Raw genomic sequence first — 20,165 nt, 5'->3', positions numbered from 1 at the left:
ATAACAGAGTTACACAGTGCAGTGTAGACAGTCTGAATTCCTGAAGCATTGAGTGATTAGCACATATCTTTATAGTTTCTTGTTCCTGGGAGGGACTTTATTCATACAAGGATGCAGGTGCAGCTGGTTTGCAACACAGAATGATCCTCCCAAGAACAGGAGATTATAATAGGATAGTTTCACAAGGTTAGTCACATACTCAGTTATGCGGACACACATACAATTAACATTTTCCATTACAGAGTCTGTGAACATTTTAATTTAATTAAATCATCAGTGGGCCAACAATGCAAATGTAAACAATGGAGCAAATGCATCACATCCAAATATCACTTGATTATCTGTAGTGCCGGAGGAATGACACACCCAGATAAACACACAGAGAGTTTAAAAATATCCCTGTATTATCTCTGTATTATTAGGATTCTTTGTACAAGTACATTTTACATACATTTTCATTTACATTTTTTACATACAGTTTCATCTGGTAAAAACAAGTAAACACATTCTCAGTCAACAATATAAGACAACGGGAGCACTGTGTATGTTCTCTGATGAATTTTAAGTCAATGTGATGTGAAATATCAATTTACACACTAGGAGAAGTAATTAGGTCAATGTGAAGTGGAATATCAATTTACACACTATAAGTAATTATTCTCTGCTGTGTGGATTCTCACATGATGATTAAGTGACTGTGATGAGCAATATGTCTTCACACAGTCTGACCATTTGTAAGGGTTCTCCCCTGTGCGCAGTCTCATGTGTTTTTTCAGGCTTCATAATTTGGTAAAATTCTTTACACAGCGGGAGCAGGCTTCTCCCCTGTGTGTATTCGCTCATGGGCTTTCAGGTGTCCTAACTGGCTAAAACTCTTTGCACACTGGGAACAGTGGTAAGGCTTTTCCCCTGTGTGGGTTCTCACATGAACTTTAAGTGACTGTGATGAGTAATATGTCTTCCCACAGTCTGAGCATTGGTAAGGCTTCACCCCTGTGTGCAGTCTCATGTGTTCTTTCAGATGTCCTAAATAGACAAAACTCTTTGCACAGTGGGAGCAGTGGTAAGGTTTCTCCCCTGTGTGTATTCGCTGATGAGTTTTCAGGCTTCCTGACTGGCTAAAACTCTTTCCACACTGGGAGCAGTGGTAAAACTTCTCCCCTGTGTGTATTCGCTCATGAACTTTCAGGTTTCCTAACTGGCTAAAACTACTTCCACATTGGGAACAGTGGTAAGGCTTCTCCCCTGTGTGTATTCGCTCATGAGCTTTCAGGTATCCTAACTGGCTAAAACTCTTTGCACACTGGGAGCAGTGGTAAGGCTTTTCCCCTGTGTGGGTTCTCGCATGAACTTTAAGTGACCATGATGAGTAATATGTCTTCCCACAGTCTGAGCATTTGTAAGGCTTCTCCCCTGTGTGTATTCGCTCATGAGCTTTCAGGCCTCTTAACTGGTTAAAACTATGTCCACACTGGGCGCAATGGTGTGGCTTCTCTCCAGTGTGTGTCCCCCCATGTCTTTTCAGGCTTCCTAGCTTGGTAAGACACTTTCCAATCTGGGAGCAGAGGTGCCGTCTTGCTGGTTTGGATGTCTCTGGTTCCTCCAAATTAGTTTTTTCTCCTGCCAAAGACAATGTTTTTTTTTAAAGAGAGACCAAAATGAAATCTCCCCATGATAAAAGTGCTTGCTATGAGGTTCAATCCAAATCAGAGCCCTCAACCTGAGGCCAGTTTTCAAACATGTAATAATTTAAAACAAATTATGTTGTAGAGCTTCCTGGTAATTACTGATATGTTTACTTACTTATTTATTAATTATGTTTTAGAAGTCAGATTACAAACAACTAGAAAGTTCTAGGACCCTCAAGACACAGACATCGATGGATTCCTATCGAGCAGGTGGTTCTAAATACAGTATATAACCTTCATAGTTGTAAGATACATAATTTGACTTTTTCCATACGCACAAACGCTTATTTCTCTCACATTTTGTGCACAAATTTGTTAACATCCTTTTGCCAAGATAATCCATCCACCTGACAGTTGTGGCATATCATGAAGCTGATTAAACAGCATGGTCATCACACAGGTCCACCTTGTGCTGGGGACAATAAAAGGCCACTCTAAAAAAAATGTGCCGTTTTGTCACACAATACAATGCCACAAATGTCTCAAGTTTTGATGGAGTGTGCAATTGGCATGCAGGAATATCCACTGGAGCTGTTACCAGAGAATTTAATCTTAATTTCTCTACCATAAGCCACCTCAAACGTTGTTTTAGAGAATTTGGCAGTACATCCAACCGGCCTCACAACCGCAGACTACATATAACCATGCCAGTCCAGGACCTCCACATTGTCTTAGACCAGCCACCCGGACAGCTTCATTGGCTGGGTCTGGCTCCCCAGTGGGTGGGACTAGCTCCCCAGTGGGTGGGACTAGCTCCCCAGTGGGTGGATGGCTGCGCCCCTGCCTAGTAATGTGAAGTCCATAGATTAGGGCCTAATTGATTTATTTACATTGACTGATTTCCTTATATGAACTGTAAATAATTGAAATTGATGCAGGATGTTCTCAATGGTGCAGCTGTAGAACATTTTGAGGATCTGAGGACCCATGCCATATCTTTTCAGTCTCCTGAGGGGGAATAGGTTTTGTTGTGCCCTCTTCACAACTGTCTTGGTGTGCTTGGACCATGTTAGTTAGTTGGTGATGTGGACAACAAGGAACTTAAAGCTCTCAACCTGCTGCACTACAGCCCGGTCGATGAGAATGGGGGCGTGGCTCGGTCATCCTTTTCCTGTAGTCCACAATTACCTCCTTTGTTTTGATCACGTTGAGGGAGAGGTTGTTGGCCTGGCAACAGGTCTCTGATCTCCTCCCTATAGGCTGTCTCGTCGTTGATCAGGGCTATCACTGTTGTGTCATCGGCAAATTAATGATGGTGTTGGAGTCATGCCTGGCCGTGCAGTCATGAGTGAACAGTGAGTACAGGAGGGGACTGAGTACGCACCCCTGATGGGCTTCTGTGTTGAGGATCAGCGAAGTGGTGTTGTTTCCTACCTTCACCACCTGGGGGCGGGAAGTCCAGGACCCAGTTTCACAGGGCGGGGTTCAAACCCAGGGCCTTGAGCCTAATGATGAGCTTGCAGGGTACTATGGTGTTGAATGCTGAGCTGTAGTCAACTACTATGGTGTTGAATGCTGAGCTGTAGTCAATGAACAGCATTCGTATATAGGTATTCCTCTGGTCTAGATGGAATAGGGCAGTGTGATGGCGATTGCATCGTCTATGGACTCGGTAAGCAAATTGAAGTGGGTCTAGGGTGACAGGTTGAGGTGAGACGATCCTTGACTAGTCTATCAAAGTACTTCATGAAGACAGAAGTGAGTGCTACAGTCATTTAGTTCAGTTATCTTTGCTTTCCTGAGTAACAATGGGGTAACGGGAACAATGGTGGACATCTTGAAGAATGTGGGGACAGCAGACTGGGATAGGAAGAGATTGAATATATCCGTAACAGGTGTGCCTTGTTAAAAAAGTTAATTAGTGGAATTTCTTATCTTCTTTATGCGTTTGAGCCAATAAGTTGTGTTGTGACAAGGTAGAGGGGAGACAGCCCTATTTGGTAAAAGACCAAGTCCATATTATGGCAAGAACAGCTCAAATAAACAAAGAGAAACGACAGTCCATCATTACTTTAAGACATGAAGGTAAGTCAACATCAAAAATGTCAAGAACTTTCAAAGTTTCTTCAAGTGCAGTCACACAAAACTTGAAGCGCTATGATGAAAACTGTCTCTGACGAGGAGGACCGCAACAGGAAAGGAAGACCCAGAGTTACACCTCTGCTGCAGAGGATAAGTTCATTAGAGTTAACTGAACCTCAGATTGCAGCCCAAATAAATTATTCAGAGTTCAAGTAACAGAAACATCTCAACATCGTGAATCAGGCCTTCATGGTGCTGGAAAAAAACAAAAACACCACTAAAGGACACCAATAAGAAGAAGAGACTTGCAAGAAACATGAGCAAGGGACATTAGACCAGCGTAAATTTGTCCTTTGGTCTGATGAGTCCAAATTTGAGATGTTTGGTTCCAACCGCCATGTCTTTTTCCACCGTGAAGCATGGAGGTGGTGGTGTGATGGTGCTTGCTGGTGACAATGTCTGCGATTCATTTAGAATTCAAGGCACACTTAACCAGCATGGCAACCACAGCATTCTGCAGCGATATGCCATCCCATCTGCTTTGCGCTTAGTGGGACCGTCATCTGTTTTTCAATGGAGGACAATGACCAAACACACCTTCAGGCTATATAAGGGCTATTTGACCAAGAAGGAGAGTGATGGAGCGCTGCATCAGATGACCTGGCCTCCACAATCACCTGACCTAAACCCAATTGAGATGGTTTGGGATGAGTTGGACCGCAGAGTGAAGGAAAAGCAGCCAACAAGTGCTCAGCATATGTGGGACCTCCTTCAAGACGGTTGGAAAATCATTCCAGGTGAAGCTGGTTGAGAGAATGCCAAGAGTCTGCAAAGCTGTATTTGTATTAGTTGGGGACAGCCCTACTGGGAACAGATACCAGTGGGCAGATCTATTGTATTTGTATTAGTCGGGGACAGGCCTAATGGGAACAGATACCAGTGGGCAGATCTATTGTATTTGTATTAGTTGGGGACAGCCCTAATGGGAACAGATACCAGTGGGCAGATCTATTGTATTTGTATTAGTTGGGGACAGCCCTAATGGGAACAGATACCAGTGGGCAGATCTATTGTATTTGTATTAGTTGGGGACAGCCCTATTGGGAACAGCTACCAGTGGGCAGATCTATTTAATTTGTTCAAACTAAACTACAGCACTTACTTTGATGAGTCAAATCTGATCCTTTCTTCTCTTCTCCTCCTCTCACAGTTCCACTCAGCCCCGTTGTTTTCCTGCAGTCCACCAGCAGCACAGACAACCTCTTCATACCCAGCAGTAAGGTGCTACCGGGAGAGGCACGACACAGGGACTCCGGGAGGGAGGAAGGGCTAGCATTGTCCTGGTAACCATAAAGAGTGGACACAGACACATATCATTATGGATGCTGATGTCACTGTTGACATAAAGTGCTTTACAGAAACCCAGCCCAGACCCCGATAGAGCAAGCTGTTTGCTAGTCCAGACCAAGCTGTACCATCTGGTGTTCTGATCTGGAGAGACTCTTCTCTGCCTCGTCAGCATCAGGATGTTGTTGAGGCTCCCCAGAGGATCCACCATAGTCATGTCTGTCTCCTGTGTGAATGAGAACATGAAACAGATGGTAAATGTATGACCGTCTATTCCAATCACAGAGTCTTACAAGAGGCATGAATATGTCTAAAAAGGGCCTAAAATGGCCACTTTCATCATGATTTTATAAAATATTGTTTGTGATGCAAATGTAAAAGGGTCGTTCCACGAAATGGGTGCCTTTCCCGTCCCTTTGATATTTTAAGTAGAGATTATGTTTCAATAGTGAATTTTAAAAGCCTGTTATATTAGATGACGGGAACTTTAATATAGACCACATGGAGAATGCAATAAATCTAATTTAAAAGTCCCCAAAATATATGAACCAATGGCAGATTGACCCATCAACAATTTATAAAGTACTGAACAACATATTCAAGTGTAGAACTTCAGTAGAATGCCCCTTAAAAACCACACATTAGTTCAACAACGGCATAGTTTGTGTCCCTGTTTAAGACAGTACTCACTGGTGTTAATCTGATATTCTGTCTCCTCTTCCACTCCCAAAACGTCTTCCTTCTTCACCTTTGTTGAGAAAGCATCCTCTTCCTCTCTAAGCGGTTCTTTCTCTTCTTTTCCTATAACATCATCCTCTTCTTCCTTCACAATAACAGCCTCTTCTTCCTTCACTATAACAGCCTCCTCTTCCTCCTTTTTAATTTTGAAAGGTTCTTTCTCTCCTTTCACTGTAATATCCTCCTCCTCTTCTTCTTCTTCTTTCACGACAATGTTCAGCGCCAGAGCATCTTTCTCTCCTTTCACAGTAATATCCTCCTCTTCTTCTTTCACGACAATGTCCAGCGCCAGAGCATCTTTCTCTCCTTTCACAGTAATATCCTCCTCTTCTTCTTTCACGACAATGTTCAGCGCCAGAGCTTCTTTCTCCGTACGGCAGACATCCTCTTCTTCAGCAGGGGATGAGTAGTTTAATGAGCTCATGGTCAGGGATGTTATCTAGCTAGCTAGCATTAGCGAATAACCTAGTGTTAGGCTCAGTATCAATATTTAACAAGTTTGCAAATTGAACCAGTAGCCATCTACTTTAGCAGGGGAATAGTAGTTTAGTGAACTCATGGTCAGGGATGTTAGCTAGTTTGCTAGCTAGTTAGCATTAGCGGCTAGCCTAGTGCTAGGCTCAGTATCAATATTTAACAAGTTTGCAAATTGAACAAGCAAATTAGGTTCAAGTTAACCAGTTAATACGTCAACAGAAATGTTTTTAAACACTGAGATCAGCTAATGGACATTAACATATTTAAAACCTGAATGTTTCAGTCTTATGTTGGCTAGCAAGCTACCGAGGTGGTTGAAATAGTATCCGTGTTGTTTGTTCCTGAAGAAGCGTCCCGTCCATTATACGTCACGCAAGAAGCATCACCTGAAAGACGCACATCGCCATCTGCTGACTGGAGTGGGTAACGCAGTTTGGAAACAATAGTTACAACACTTTTGTATTGGAAAGAACGTCATAATAATTGAACAATAAGCTGATATATTTTATCTTTCGTCTTATAGATAATAAGTTTCCTGACAACACAACAGTGGTCGGCCTGATCACCGACAACGATGAGATGGCCTACAGTGAGGAGGTCAGAGAACTGACAGTGTGGTGCCAGGACAACAACCTCTCCCTCAATGTGAGCAAGACAAAGGAGCTGATCATGGACTACAGGAAAAGGCGGGTTCAAACAGGCCCCCATTAACATCGACGGGGCTGTAGTGGAGCAGGTCGAGAGTTCCTTGGTGTCCACATCACTGTCATGACGTTGGCCTGGGGGAAAGGTTTATGACCGTCATAAATACCGCTTCCGCCCTTTTCTCTTCTCTAACCTACTGAGGTTACATTTAAAAACCCCTTGGTTAACATAGAGATTCTGGGAATACCATCTTCCCCCTGGAGCTAGGATAGCAGAGTCCCTGTCCATCTTCCCCCTGGAGCTAGAACAGCAGAGACCCTGCCCATCTTCCTCCTGGAACTAGGATAGCAGAGACCCTGTCCATCTTCCCTCTGGAGCTAGTACAGCAGAGACCCTGTCCATCTTCCTCCTGGAGCTAGGACAGCAGAGACCCTGCCCATCTTCCCCCTGGAGCTAGGACAGCAGAGACCCTGCACATCTTCCTCCTGGAACTAGGACAGCAGAGACCCTGGCCATCTTCCTCCTGGAACTAGAATAGCAGAGACCCTGCCCATCTTCCTCCTGGAACTAGAATAGCAGAGACCCTGCCCATCTTCCCCCTGGAGCTAGGATAGCAGAGACCCAGCCCATCTTCCCCCTGGAGCTAGAATAGCAGAGTCCCTGCCCATCTTCCCCCTGGAGCTAGGACAGCAGAGTCCCTGTCCATCTTCCCCCTGGAGCTAGGACAGCAGAGTCCCTGTCCATCTTCCCCCTGGAGCTAGGACAGCAGAGTCCCTGTCCATCTTCCCCCTGGAGCTAGGACAGCAGAGTCCCTGTCCATCTTCCCCCTGGAGCTAGGATAGCAGAGACCCTGTCCATCTTCCCCCTGGAGCTAGAATAGCAGAGACCCAGCCCATCTTCCCCCTGGAGCTAGGATAGCAGGGACTCTGCCCATCTTCCCAAAAACATCTGAAACCCACCTTCCTCTTCAAAGAGTATCTTAAATCCTCCCTTTTGGAACACCTTTTTTATTTACCTCAATCTAACGTCATTAAACCTGTTCTCTGATCAGCCCAACTAGTACAGTAGAGACTGATCTGACTTCATTAAACCTGTTCTCTGATCAGCCAAACTAGTAGAGCAGAGACTGATCTGACTTCATTAAACCTGTTCTCTGATCAGCCAAACTAGAAGAGTAGAGACTGATCTGACTTCATTAAACCTGTTCTCTGATCAGCTCAACTAGTGGAGCAGAGACTGATCTAACTTCATTAAACCTGTTCTCTGATCAGCCAAACTAGTAGAGCAGAGACTGATCTGACTTCATTGAACCTGTTCTCTGATCAGCTCAACTAGTGGAGCAGAGACTGATCTAACTTCATTAAACCTGTTCTCTGATCAGCCAAACTAGAAGAGTAGAGACTGATCTGACTTCATTAAACCTGTTCTCTGATCAGCCAAACTAGAAGAGTAGAGACTGATCTGACTTCATTAAACCTGTTCTCTGATCAGCTCAACTAGTGGAGCAGAGCCTGATCTGACTTCATTAAACCTGTTCTCTGATCAGCCCAACTAGTAGAGCAGAGACTGATCTAACTTCATTAAACCTGTTCTCTGATCAGCCAAACTAGAAGAGTAGAGACTGATCTGACTTCATTAAACCTGTTCTCTGATCAGCTCAACTAGTGGAGCAGAGACTGATCTAACTTCATTAAACCTGTTCTCTGATCAGCCCAACTAGTACAGCAGAGACTGATCTGACTTCATTAAACCTGTTCTCTGATCAGCCCAACTAGTACAGCAGAGACCGTAAGTCACCTTGAGAGAGATTTATATTGTTATCAAAACGTCACAACAAGCTGATCAGAGAACAGGTTTAATGAAGTCAGATCAGTCTCTACTCTTCTAGTTTGGCTGATCAGAGAACAGGTTTAATGAAGTTAGATCAGTCTCTGCTCCACTAGTTGAGCTGATCAGAGAACAGGTTTAATGAAGTCAGATCAGTCTCTACTCTTCTAGTTTGGCTGATCAGAGAACAGGTTTAATGAAGTTAGATCAGTCTCTGCTCCACTAGTTGAGCTGATCAGAGAACAGGTTTAATCAAACACGAAACACAGCCCTTATTTTAAGTGTTTCTAAAATCCCATATGGGGAAAAATGAATGGTGGAAAAATGATTGGAACCATTTCCCTGTTTGACCGCTAGGTTTTATGGGTATTATGGCACCTCCACTGTGCAATGCTGTTTTGCTCGCTTGTTTCAGCAGAAAGGAAGAGGCAAAAACGAGAAGGCTCACTTGCCAAAACCTGTCCTGAATAAGCCCAATGCGTTTCTATGGGCATAATATGCATTACTGAGCTTGTCGTCTGCATACACGTTTTAGGGACAACGACTCACATTGTTATGGTGGAGACATGAGCATCTTGTCGTTATATACAGATCTCTGGTTTCAGCCTCTTGTGAATTAGAAAGGAAAGTTGGCGGTGCACAGTTCAGATGCTTTGTCACGCCCTGATCTGTTTCACCTGTCTTTGTGATTGTCTCCACCCACCTCCAGGTGTCACCTGTTTTCCCCATTTAGTCCCTGGGTATTTATACCTGTGTTCTCTGTCTGTCAGGTCGTCTTCTCTTATCAAGTCAACCAGCGTGGTTTTGCCGTGCGCCTGCCTTTCCCACTCATCTCTGTTTTACTAGTCCTCCCAGTTTTGACCCTTGCCTGCCTTGACTCTGACTCTGAACCTGCCTGCCTGACCAGTCTGCCTGCCCTGACCTCGAGCACGCCTGCCACTCTGTACCTCCTGGACTCTGACCTTGTTTATGATCCTTTGTCTGTCCATGACCATTCTCTTGCCTGCCCCTTGGAATATAATAAATATCAGAGACTCGAACCATCTGGCTCCCGTGTCTGCATCTGGGTCTCGCCCTGTGCCCTTCCCCTAAAATAAATTGACATTTTGCCAAAATTACATAATTACTCCTATGTAAAATTATTCAAGATCCTTAAATAGCTGTGGATTGTTTCAAACCACAAATGTATAGGCCTATGCTATTGGGGAAAGCCAGCAGTTTGGGCGGCACGTGTTGAAACAGGCCTAGCTGTTTACTGGGGCCCCATCCTGTTCAGCCTCTACAGTAATGATCTGCCTTCTGTCTGTACTGGGTCCAAAGTACACATGCAGATTATACAGTGATATGTGCATGCAAAGAGAAACAACAAGCTGCACAAGAACTCACAGCAGAAATCGTCCCATGTTACAAAGTGGCTCAGTGACTCATGTTTGCGTCTCCTATAATGTTCTACACATACGTCATTGTTTGATTACAGAGGCAGCAAAACTGTACTTCAACGCTGTGATAATGCTATGGCCCCCCTCCCTTAACATACTGCTTGACTAGTTGGGCCCAAGCTTGCTGTACAACATTGCAACTCATTCAGTCTGTCCATAAACAAACTATCTTGTGAAATACATGTACCCATGTCGTGTTTTCAAGTTCGTAAATGGCAATAGAATAAACTTTTCGCTCAACTGCGTTACCCACTCCAGTCAATAGAGGGTGATGTGCGTCTTGCAGGCGAAGCTGCTGATGTGACGTATAATCTAGTGGACGGGACGCTTCTTCAACAACACAGCTAGTCAAGCCTCTTCGGTAGCTTGCTAGCCAACATACCCGAAACATTACAGCTCTTTAGACACTTTTATATGTATATTAGCCTCTGTGTTTTAAGCAAACTTATGTTTTATAGCTAGTTGCCGCATTTAATTTCATTTTACGTTGTTAGTAGTCAGCTAGCTGGTTTACTAAATTAGTTCAGCACTAATGCTAACTAGCTAGCTAACATCCCGAACATGAACTCACTAAGCTACTCCCTCCCTGCTAAAGAAGAGGTCTGCTGGACGGAGAAAGAAACTCTCATGAAAGAGGAAGAGGTCACAGTGAAAGAGGAAGAGAAAGAAGTTACGGTGAAAAAAGAGGAAGAAGACTTCAGAGTGAAAGAAGAAGATTTTATTGCGAAAGAAGAAAAGGAAGAGGAAGTGTTTGGATCGAAGGAGGAAGGCGAGATTACTGTCACATTGGAGGAGGAGACTGGAGATCTGATTAAATCCAGTGAGTATTGTGCGGTTTTTAAGGTGCATTCTACTGTAGTTCTACACTTGAAAATGTTGGTCTGTACTGTAGGAATCGTTAAAGCTACAAAGCACCAACAGCACGTTAGTAATGGATCAAATGCTTCCCATATCTCGTCATGCAGTGCTTCGTTCAGTTTAAATACTCGACATCCCATAGACTCAATAAATCCCAAATATAATTAACTTTTTTTTGCTGTTTTAAAATATCTCGAAATTAATTTGCCCTTTGGGTCACATTGGGGCGGCAGGGTAGCCTAGTGGTTAGAGCGTTGGACTAGTAACCGAAAGGTTGCAAGTTCGAATCCCCGAGCTGACAAGGTACAAATCTGTCGTTCTGCCCCTGAACAGGCAGTTAACCCACTGTTCCTAGGCCGTCATTGAAAATAAGAATTTGTTCTTAACTGACGTGCCTGGTTAAATAAAGGTTAAAAAAAACATCCAATTGATAAAACTGGAGGTTTTACGAATGTTATGTACAGCAGCTTTGTTTACAAATTGTAGGTCAGATTTCTCAAGGCAATTATGACGCAAAGGCCTATTGATCGTTCCTCTTCTTCCGTCAGTTGGCATCCAACGCTACGTTCTATCCTTCTGCTCCATCCACGACTACAGCAATACATAGGCCTAACTACATCCCTCTCGTTGCAAACAAGACTCATTATAAATGAGAGTTGAGTGATGCAAAAAAAAGCTGAGAAATCTTTTCTTCTTCCGTCAGTTGGCATCCAACGCTATGGTGCGTTACTGCCACCTACTGTACTGGAGTGTTGGCCAAAGATAGGGAGAAACTAAATCTACCTGCCAGTTCTTAGGCCCTTGTGCCTAAGAGCACAAAGGCAACCTGCCTAAATGACTACAGACCCGTAGCACTCACGTCCGTAGCCATGAAGTGCTTTGAAAGGCTGGTAATGGCTCACAGTAACACCATTATCCAAGAAACCCAAGACCCACTCCAATTTGCATACCCGCCCAAACAGATCCACAGATGCTGCAATCTCTAATTGCACTCCACACTGCCCTTTCCCACCTGGACAAAAGGAACACCTATGTGAGAATGCTATTAATTGACTACAGTTCAGAGTTCAACACCATAGTACCCTCAAAGCTCATCACTAAACTAAGTATCCTGGGACTAAACACCCCCCTCTGCAAATGGATCCTGGACTTCCTGACAGGCCACCCCCAGGTGGTGAGGGTAGGTAGCAACACATCTGCCACGCTGATCCTCAACAGTGGAGCTCCCCAGGGGTGCGTGCTCAGTCCCCTCCTGTACTCCCTGTTCACCCACGACTGCATGGCCTGGCACGACTCCAACACCATCATTAAGTTTGCTGACGTCACAACAGTAGTAGGCCTGATCACCGACAACGACGAGACAGCCTATAGGGAGGAGGTCAGAGACCTGGCTGGGTGGTGCCAGAATAACAACCTATCCCTCAATGTAACCAAGACTAAGGAAATGATTGTGGACTACAGGAAAAGGAGCACCGAGCACGTCCCCATTCTCATCGACGGGGCTGTAGTGGAGCAGGTTGAGAGCTTCAAATTTCTTGGTGTCCACATCACTAACAAACTAGAATGGTCCAAACACACCAAGACAGTCGTGAAGAGGGCACGACAAAGCCTATTCCCCCTCAGGAAACTAAAAAGGTTTGGCATGGGTCCTGAGATCCTCAAAAGGTTCTACAGCTGTAATATCAAGAGCATTTTGAGATCAATGTGAGGGGTTTTCTCCTGTAGTAGGGGAATGGGGCCTCCCGGGAAAATGTTGTCCGGGGTTGCAACACTAATAAAGGGGTTCAGTGCTTAGCGAAGGGTAAATTGTTTGTAAGACTTTGGCAACTGTGTATTTACAGGCCTGGTCAACTGTGTATTTATAGGTCAACTGTGTATTTACAGGCCTGGTCAACTTTGTATTTATAGGTCAACTTTGTATTTACAGGCCTGGTCAACTTTGTATTTATAGGTCAACTTTGTATTTACAGGCCTGGTCAACTTTGTATTTATAGGTCAACTGTGTATTTACAGGCCTGGTCAACTGTGTATTTACAGGCCTGGTCAACTGTGTATTTACAGGCCTGGTCAACTGTGTATTTACAGGCCTGGTCAACTTTGTATTTATAGGTCAACTTTGTATTTATAGGTCAACTTTGTATTTACAGGCCTGGTCAACTATGTATTTACAGGCCTGGTCAACTGTGTATTTACAGGCCTGGTCAACTGTGTATTTACAGGCCTGGTCAACTTTGTATTTACAGGCCTGGTCATCTGTGTATTTACAGGCCTGGTCAACTGTGTATTTACAGGCCTGGTCAACTGTGTATTTACAGGCCTGGTCAACTGTGTATTTACAGGCCTGGTCAACTGTGTATTTACAGGCCTGGTCAACTGCGTATTTATAGGCCTGGTCAACTGTGTATTTACAGGCCTGGTCAACTGTGTATTTACAGGCCTGGTCAACTGTGTATTTATAGGCCTGGTCAACTGTGTATTTACAGGCCTGGTCATCTGTGTATTTACAGGCCTGGTCAACTGTGTATTTATACAGTGCCTTGCGAAAGTATTCGGCCCCCTTGAACTTTGTGACCTTTTGCCACATTTCAGGCTTCAAACATAAAGATATAAAACTGTATTTTTTTGTGAAGAATCAACAACAAGTGGGACACAATCATGAAGTGGAACGACATTTATTGGATATTTCAAACTTTTTTAACAAATCAAAAACTTAAAAATTGGCCGTACAAAATTATTCAGCCCCCTTAAGTTAATACTTTGTAGCGCCACCTTTTGCTGCGATTACAGCTGTAAGTCGCTTGGGGTATGTCTCTATCAGTTTTGCACATCGAGAGACTGAAATTTTTTCCCATTCCTCCTTGCAAAACAGCTTGAGCTCATTGAGGTTGGATGGAGAGCATTTGTGAACAGCAGTTTTCAGTTCTTTCCACAGATTCTCGATTGGATTCAGGTCTGGACTTTGACTTGGCCATTCTAACACCTGGATATGTTTATTTTTGAACCATTCCATTGTAGATTTTGCTTTATGTTTTGGATCATTGTCTTGTTGGAAGACAAATCTCCGTCCCAGTCTCAGGTCTTTTGCAGACTCCATCAGGTTTTCTTCCAGAATGGTCCTGTATTTGGCTCCATCCATCTTCCCATCAATTTTAACCATCTTCCCTGTCCCTGCTGAAGAAAAGCAGGCCCAAACCATGATGCTGCCACCACCATGTTTGACAGTGGGGATGGTGTGTTCAGGGTGATGCGCTGTGTTGCTTTTACGCCAAACATAACGTTTTGTATTGTTGCCAAAAAGTTCAATTTTGGTTTCATCTGACCAGAGCACCTTCTTCCACATGTTTGGTGTGTCTCCCAGGTGGCTTGTGGCAAACTTTAAACGACACTTTTTATGGATATCTTTAAGAAATGGCTTTCTTCTTGCCACTCTTCCATAAAGGCCAGATTTGTGCAATATACGACTGATTGTTGTCCTATGGACAGAGTCTCCCACCTCAGCTGTAGATCTCTGCAGTTCATCCAGAGTGATCATGGGCCTATTGGCTGCATCTCTGATCAGTCTTCTCCTTGTATGAGCTGAAAGTTTAGAGGGACGGCCAGGTCTTGGTAGATTTGCAGTGGTCTGATACTCCTTCCATTTCAATATTATCGCTTGCACAGTGCTCCTTGGCATGTTTAAAGCTTGGGAAATCTTTTTGTATCCAAATCCGGCTTTAAACTTCTTCACAACAGTATCTCGGACCTGCCTGGTGTGTTCCTTGTCCTTCATGATGCTCTCTGCGCTTTTAACGGTCCTCTGAGACTATCACAGTGCAAGTGCATTTATACGGAGACTTGATTACACACAGGTGGATTGTATTTACCATCATTAGTCATTTAGGTCAACATTGGATCATTCAGAGATCCTCACTGAACTTCTGGAGAGAGTTTGCTGCACTGAAAGTAAAGGGGCTGAATAATTTTGCACGCCCAATTTTTCAGTTTTTGATTTGTTAAAAAAGTTTGAAATATCTAATAAATGTCGTTCCACTTCATGATTGTGTCCCACTTGTTGTTGATTCTTCACAAAAAAATACAGTTTTATATCTTTATGTTTGAAGCCTGAAATGTGGTAAAAGGTCGCAAAGTTCAAGGGGGCTGAATACTTTCGCAAGGCACTGTAGGCCTGATCAACTGTGTATTTACAGGCCTGGTCAACTTTGTATTTATAGGTCAACTTTATTTACAGGCCTGGTCAACTGTGTATTTACAGGCCTGGTCAACTGTGTATTTACAGGCCTGGTCATCTGTGTATTTACAGGCCTGGTCATCTGTGTATTTACAGGCCTGGTCAACTGTGTATTTACAGGCCTGGTCATCTGTGTATTTATAGGCATGGTCAACTTTGTATTTATAGGTCAACTGTGTATTTACAGGCCTGGTCAACTGTGTATTTATAGGCCTGATCAACTGTGTATTTACAGGCCTGGTCAACTTTGTATTTATAGGTCAACTTTATTTACAGGCCTGGTCAACTGTGTATTTACAGGCCTGGTCAACTGTGTATTTATAGGCCTGGTCAACTGTGTATTTATAGGCCTGGTCAACTGTGTATTTATAGGTCAACTTTATTTACAGGCCTGGTCAACTGTGTATTTACAGGTCTGGTCAACTGTGTATTTACATGCCTGGTCAACTTTGTATTTACAGGTCTGGTCAACTGTGTATTTACAGGCCTGGTCAACTTTGTATTTACAGGCCTGGTCATCTGTGTATTTACAGGCCTGGTCAACTGTGTATTTACAGGCCTGGTCAACTGTGTATTTACAGGCCTGGTCATCTGTGTATTTACAGGTCTGGTCAACTGTGTATTTACAGGCCTGGTCATCTGTGTATTTACAGGTCTGGTCAACTGTGTATTTACAGGCCTGGTCAACTGTGTATTTATAGGCCTGATCAACTGTGTATTTACAGGCCTGGTCAACTTTGTATTTATAGGTCAACTTTATTTACAGGCCTGGTCAACTGTGTATTTACAGGCCTGGTCAACTGTGTATTTATAGGCCTGGTCAACTGTGTATTTATAGGCCTGGTCAACTGTGTATTTATAGGTCAACTTTATTTACAGGCCTGGTCAACTGTGTATTTACAGGTCTGGTCAACTGTGTATTTACATGCCTGGTCAACTTTGTATTTACAGGTCTGGTCAACTGTGTATTTACAGGCCTGGTCAACTTTGTATTTACAGGCCTGGTCATCTGTGTATTTACAGGCCTGGTCAACTGTGTATTTACAGGCCTGGTCAACTGTGTATTTACAGGCCTGGTCATCTGTGTATTTACAGGTCTGGTCAACTGTGTATTTACAGGCCTGGTCATCTGTGTATTTACAGGTCTGGTCAACTGTGTATTTACAGGCCTGGTCATCTGTGTATTTACAGGCCTGGTCAACTTTATTTACAGGCCTGGTCAACTGTGTATTTACAGGCCTGGTCAACTGTGTATTTACAGGCCTGGTCAACTGTGTATTTATAGGTCAACTGTGTATTTACAGGCCTGGTCAACTGTATTTATAGGCCTGGTCAACTGTGTATTTACAGGCCTGGTCAACTGTGTATTTATAGGTCAACTGTGTATTTACAGGCCTGGTCAACTGTGTATTTACAGGCCTGGTCAACTGTATTTATAGGCCTGGTCAACTGTGTATTTATAGGTCAACTGTGTATTTACAGGCCTGGTCAACTGTGTATTTATAGGTCAACTGTGTATTTACAGGCCTGGTCAACTGTGTATTTATAGGTCAACTGTATTTATATGCCTGGTCAACTGTGTATTTACAGGCCTGGTCAACTTTGTATTTATAGGCCTGGTCAACTGTGTATTTATAGGCCTGGTCAACTGTGTATTTACAGGCCTGGTCAACTGTGTATTTACAGGCCTGGTCAACTGTGTATTTACAGGCCTGGTCAACTTGGTTCTGAAGTTATCGGAGGTCACTGTCAGATAAACTTCTTGATTCTATGTTTAGCGGAGATCTTCTCTGAATAAAGTGAGGCGGAAGGGATTTCTTAGCAAATTGCGAGAAGACTATATATCTGCTCATAGATTATATACACGTATAAACTACATATTGACACATTCAGCCCGAAGCATGAAGTCTAAAACATACTTACTAGTCGCCAAAGTTCCGGAGCATGTCTCTAAGATGTTTTTGGGAAACCTGGCCCTGGTCTATTCTCAGATGTTTTTTATAAACACACTTCTCTTTTTATCTCAAAAACACTACTGTCATGTATGAGAGATCCAATTTCCATGATATTGGGGTCCTGTTGTGTCTGGTGAAAACCAATCACTGCATTCCACAGCAAGAACCTCATAGCAACGGTCTTGGTGGTGGAGAGTATCCTCGTTTTCCTCTGCAGTATGTAGCTCGTCCTGTAGGACGGCGCTGGTGTCCGCCACTTGACTAGCTTTCATTTGGTAATAATCCATGATCGTTAGAAGCCCCTGCCACATACGCCTCGTGTCTGACCCTCTGAATAACTCTGTCTTCAACATCTCAAATGGCGAGACTGACTACTATCACATGGACAGACTGACTACTGTCACATGGACAGACTGACTACTATCACTACTACCACATGGACAGACTGACTACTACCACATGGACAGACTTCAATAGTGTGTTTGTGTGGGGAGCAGGCTGTTTATTTAGTCAGGCTGATTATTTAGTCAGGCAATGCCCACATTATTCTGACATATTTTAGAATGTTAATTATGTGAACATCAATGCATAATACCATTGGGTGGTTCTATTATGGGACACAGGCCAGATCATTATAAATTGAGGGAAAATGTGGTTACTATCACTGGATGCACTAACTGAGGGAAACTGTATTTACTATCACTGTTGTGGTTGTCTCACCTAGCTACCTTAAGATGGATGCACTAACAAGTTGCTCTGGATAGTGACCATACTATTCCCTTAAAGCCACACAGTGTAAAAATACATGGGTCATGTGAACAATGGAGCACATGCATCACAAGCTAAGAGAGAATGGAGCACATGGATCACATGCTAAGAACACTTGACTGTAAGTCTCTCTGGATAAGAGTCTGACTAAATGACTAATATATAAATATATGTGGAGATTTCATTCAGGTCTCCCTGTTTTAACCACTGTTTATCTTTAGCAGAAGAGCGACCCGACTCAGAGGAACCAGAGACGTCTGAACCAGTGAGACGACACCACTGTTCCCAGTGTGGAAAGAGTTTTACCCATTTAGGGAGTCTTAAAAACCACAAGAGAACACATGCAGAGAAGAAGTCTTACAACTGCTCTCAGTGTGGAAAGAGTTTTAGCTGGTCTGGGCAACTGAAAGAACACGAGAGAATACACACAGGAGTGAAGCCTTACCACTGCTCCCAGTGTGGAAAGAGGTTTTTCAAGTCATCACATCTGAACGAGCATAAGAGAATACACACAGGAGAAAAAACATTCCAATGCTCTCAGTGTGGAAGGGCATTTTCCCGATCAGGGGACCTGAAATCACATGAAAGAATACACACAGGGGAAAAGCCTTATCACTGCTCTCAATGCGGAAAGAGTTTTACCCGTTTAGGGAACCAAAAAATGCATGAGCGAATACACACAGGAGTGAAGCCTTACAACTGCTCACAGTGTGAAAAGAGTTTTGCGAAGTTAGGGAACCTTAAAATACATAAAAGAATACACACAGGGGAAAAACCATTCCAATGCTCTCAGTGTGGAAAGACATTTTCACGATCAGGGGACCTGAAATCACATGAAAGAATACACACAGGGGAAAAGCCTTATCACTGTTCCCATTGTAAAAGTAGTTTTAGCTGGTCAGGGCAACTGAAAGAGCATGAGAGAACACACACAGGAGTGAAGCCTTACCACTGCTCCCAGTGTGGAAAGAGTTTTAGAAGGTTGGGGTCCCTTAAATCACATAAGCTGTATACACACACAGGAGAAAATCCATGTAACTTCTCCCAGTGTGAAAATACCTATTTATCATCAGGGGACATGAAAAAGCCTGAGAGAAAACACTCTGTAGAGAAGCCTTTCCAGTGCTCTCAGTGTGGTAAGGGATTTTTCCAGTCATCGCATCTGAAAGTGCATAAGAGAATACACACAAGAGAGAAGCCATTCCAATGCTTGCAGTGTGGAAAGAGTTATACCCGGCTAGGGAACTTGAAAACGCATGAGATGACACACACAGGAGAGAAGCCGTTCCAATGCCGTCAGTGTGGAAAGCGTTTTACCTGGTTAGGGAACCTGAAAATGCATAAGGTGACACACAACGTTGGCTAGCCTCACCTCTTTTCCCAGTGTGAAAAGGGTTTTGTTCATTTAAAGGACTTGAAAGAGCATGAGAAAGTACAAACACGGGAGGAGAAGACATACCACTGCTCCTCATTGCCCAAATACACTTTCAGGGGACCTGAAATCACATGGGAGAAGAGAGAGGCTGTGTTCTGACTGTTTTTGATTAAGAATTTTTGTTTTTGGATGTTGACATGAAATTTAATTGTATATATAAAATCATACTCAAAATTAGGTCTACATTTGTTTTTCTATTTTAACCTCCAAATATCTCAAATCGGATTTAATCAAATGAAATGTGTATTTCGCTTTGATTATAGACATTGATTGTTTGAATGGATACAAATGTGGATATTTAATTTGATGATTTGGATATTTCAAATTGTAAATTAACAAGTAGATTAATATAATTCAGATTCCTTTATTCTAACCTTGAAACCTCTTTAAATTTAGTTGTTGTGTTTCGTTGACTTAATTTGTGTACTAGTCATCAAGGAATATGAAAATGTTGTTCTGATGATAACGTTGGACATTAAAAACATTCAATACCTCCATGAATGTTCCCATCAGTATTATTCCACTATGTCAGAATAACACAGGTGCTGATTCTAAAAAGGACTTGATTAATGCAACAGTTTTTTCTGAATAGTGTAGGCTGTTAGTCTGATGGTAGTGTGGTGCTGGGGAGTAGTTGTCTGGAAGTTATAGCAGATGTATGAAGGTGCAGTAACTCTGGAGAACCTTAAAGGTGAGCAGCACAATCTGACATTTGATACTAAACAGGAAGTCAATAGA

General features: G+C 43.1%; 2 protein-coding genes across 6 annotated transcripts; one reads left to right on the top strand and one right to left on the bottom strand.

Moving 5' to 3' along the window:
• Nucleotides 1-284: 284 nt before the first annotated feature.
• On the bottom strand, nt 285-4,915 carry LOC116362684 (zinc finger protein 239-like; the record flags this gene model as incomplete). Its single annotated transcript, XM_031816766.1, has 2 exons — nt 285-1,620; nt 4,873-4,915. Coding segments are annotated over 2 exons (864 nt in total), but the record flags the coding sequence as incomplete, so codon positions are not given.
• Nucleotides 4,916-9,852: 4,937 nt separating this feature from the next.
• On the top strand, nt 9,853-19,922 carry LOC109877103 (zinc finger protein 180-like). 5 transcript variants are annotated; one of them, XR_002253128.2, is made up of 3 exons: nt 9,853-11,003; nt 17,949-18,113; nt 18,217-19,922. XR_002253128.2 is itself a non-coding variant. In XM_031816762.1 (3 exons), the coding sequence occupies exons 2-3, from the start codon at nt 18,077-18,079 to the stop codon at nt 19,356-19,358; spliced, it is 1,182 nt and encodes a 393-aa protein (XP_031672622.1). In that variant the 5' UTR covers nt 9,866-11,003; nt 18,011-18,076; the 3' UTR covers nt 19,359-19,922. The 5 variants fall into 5 exon arrangements, 4 of the variants coding, with proteins under 4 accessions (XP_031672622.1, XP_031672621.1, XP_020325020.2 ...); XM_031816762.1 differs by having other exon boundaries at nt 9,866-11,003; nt 18,011-18,113; nt 18,214-19,922; XM_031816761.1 differs by having other exon boundaries at nt 9,866-11,003; nt 18,214-19,922.
• Nucleotides 19,923-20,165: the final 243 nt, after the last annotated feature.

Source organism: Oncorhynchus kisutch, unplaced genomic scaffold (genome assembly GCF_002021735.2).
Source record: "Oncorhynchus kisutch isolate 150728-3 unplaced genomic scaffold, Okis_V2 scaffold867, whole genome shotgun sequence".
NCBI classification, from domain to species: Eukaryota; Metazoa; Chordata; class Actinopteri; order Salmoniformes; family Salmonidae; genus Oncorhynchus; species Oncorhynchus kisutch.
Note: the sequence above shows the minus strand (reverse complement) of the source record. Positions and strands in the feature narration are given on the sequence as shown.

What these genes read in the sequence shown, in the direction of transcription:
- LOC109877103 (XM_020469430.2), top strand. Translation starts at nt 10,745, where the DNA reads ATGAACTCACTAAGCTACTCCCTCCCTGCTAAAGAAGAGGTCTGCTGG. An exon ending in TGGAGATCTGATTAAATCCA is followed by an intron (nt 11,004 to 18,213) that starts GTGAGTATTGTG and finishes GTTTATCTTTAG; the next exon opens with CAGAAGAGCGACCCGACTCA.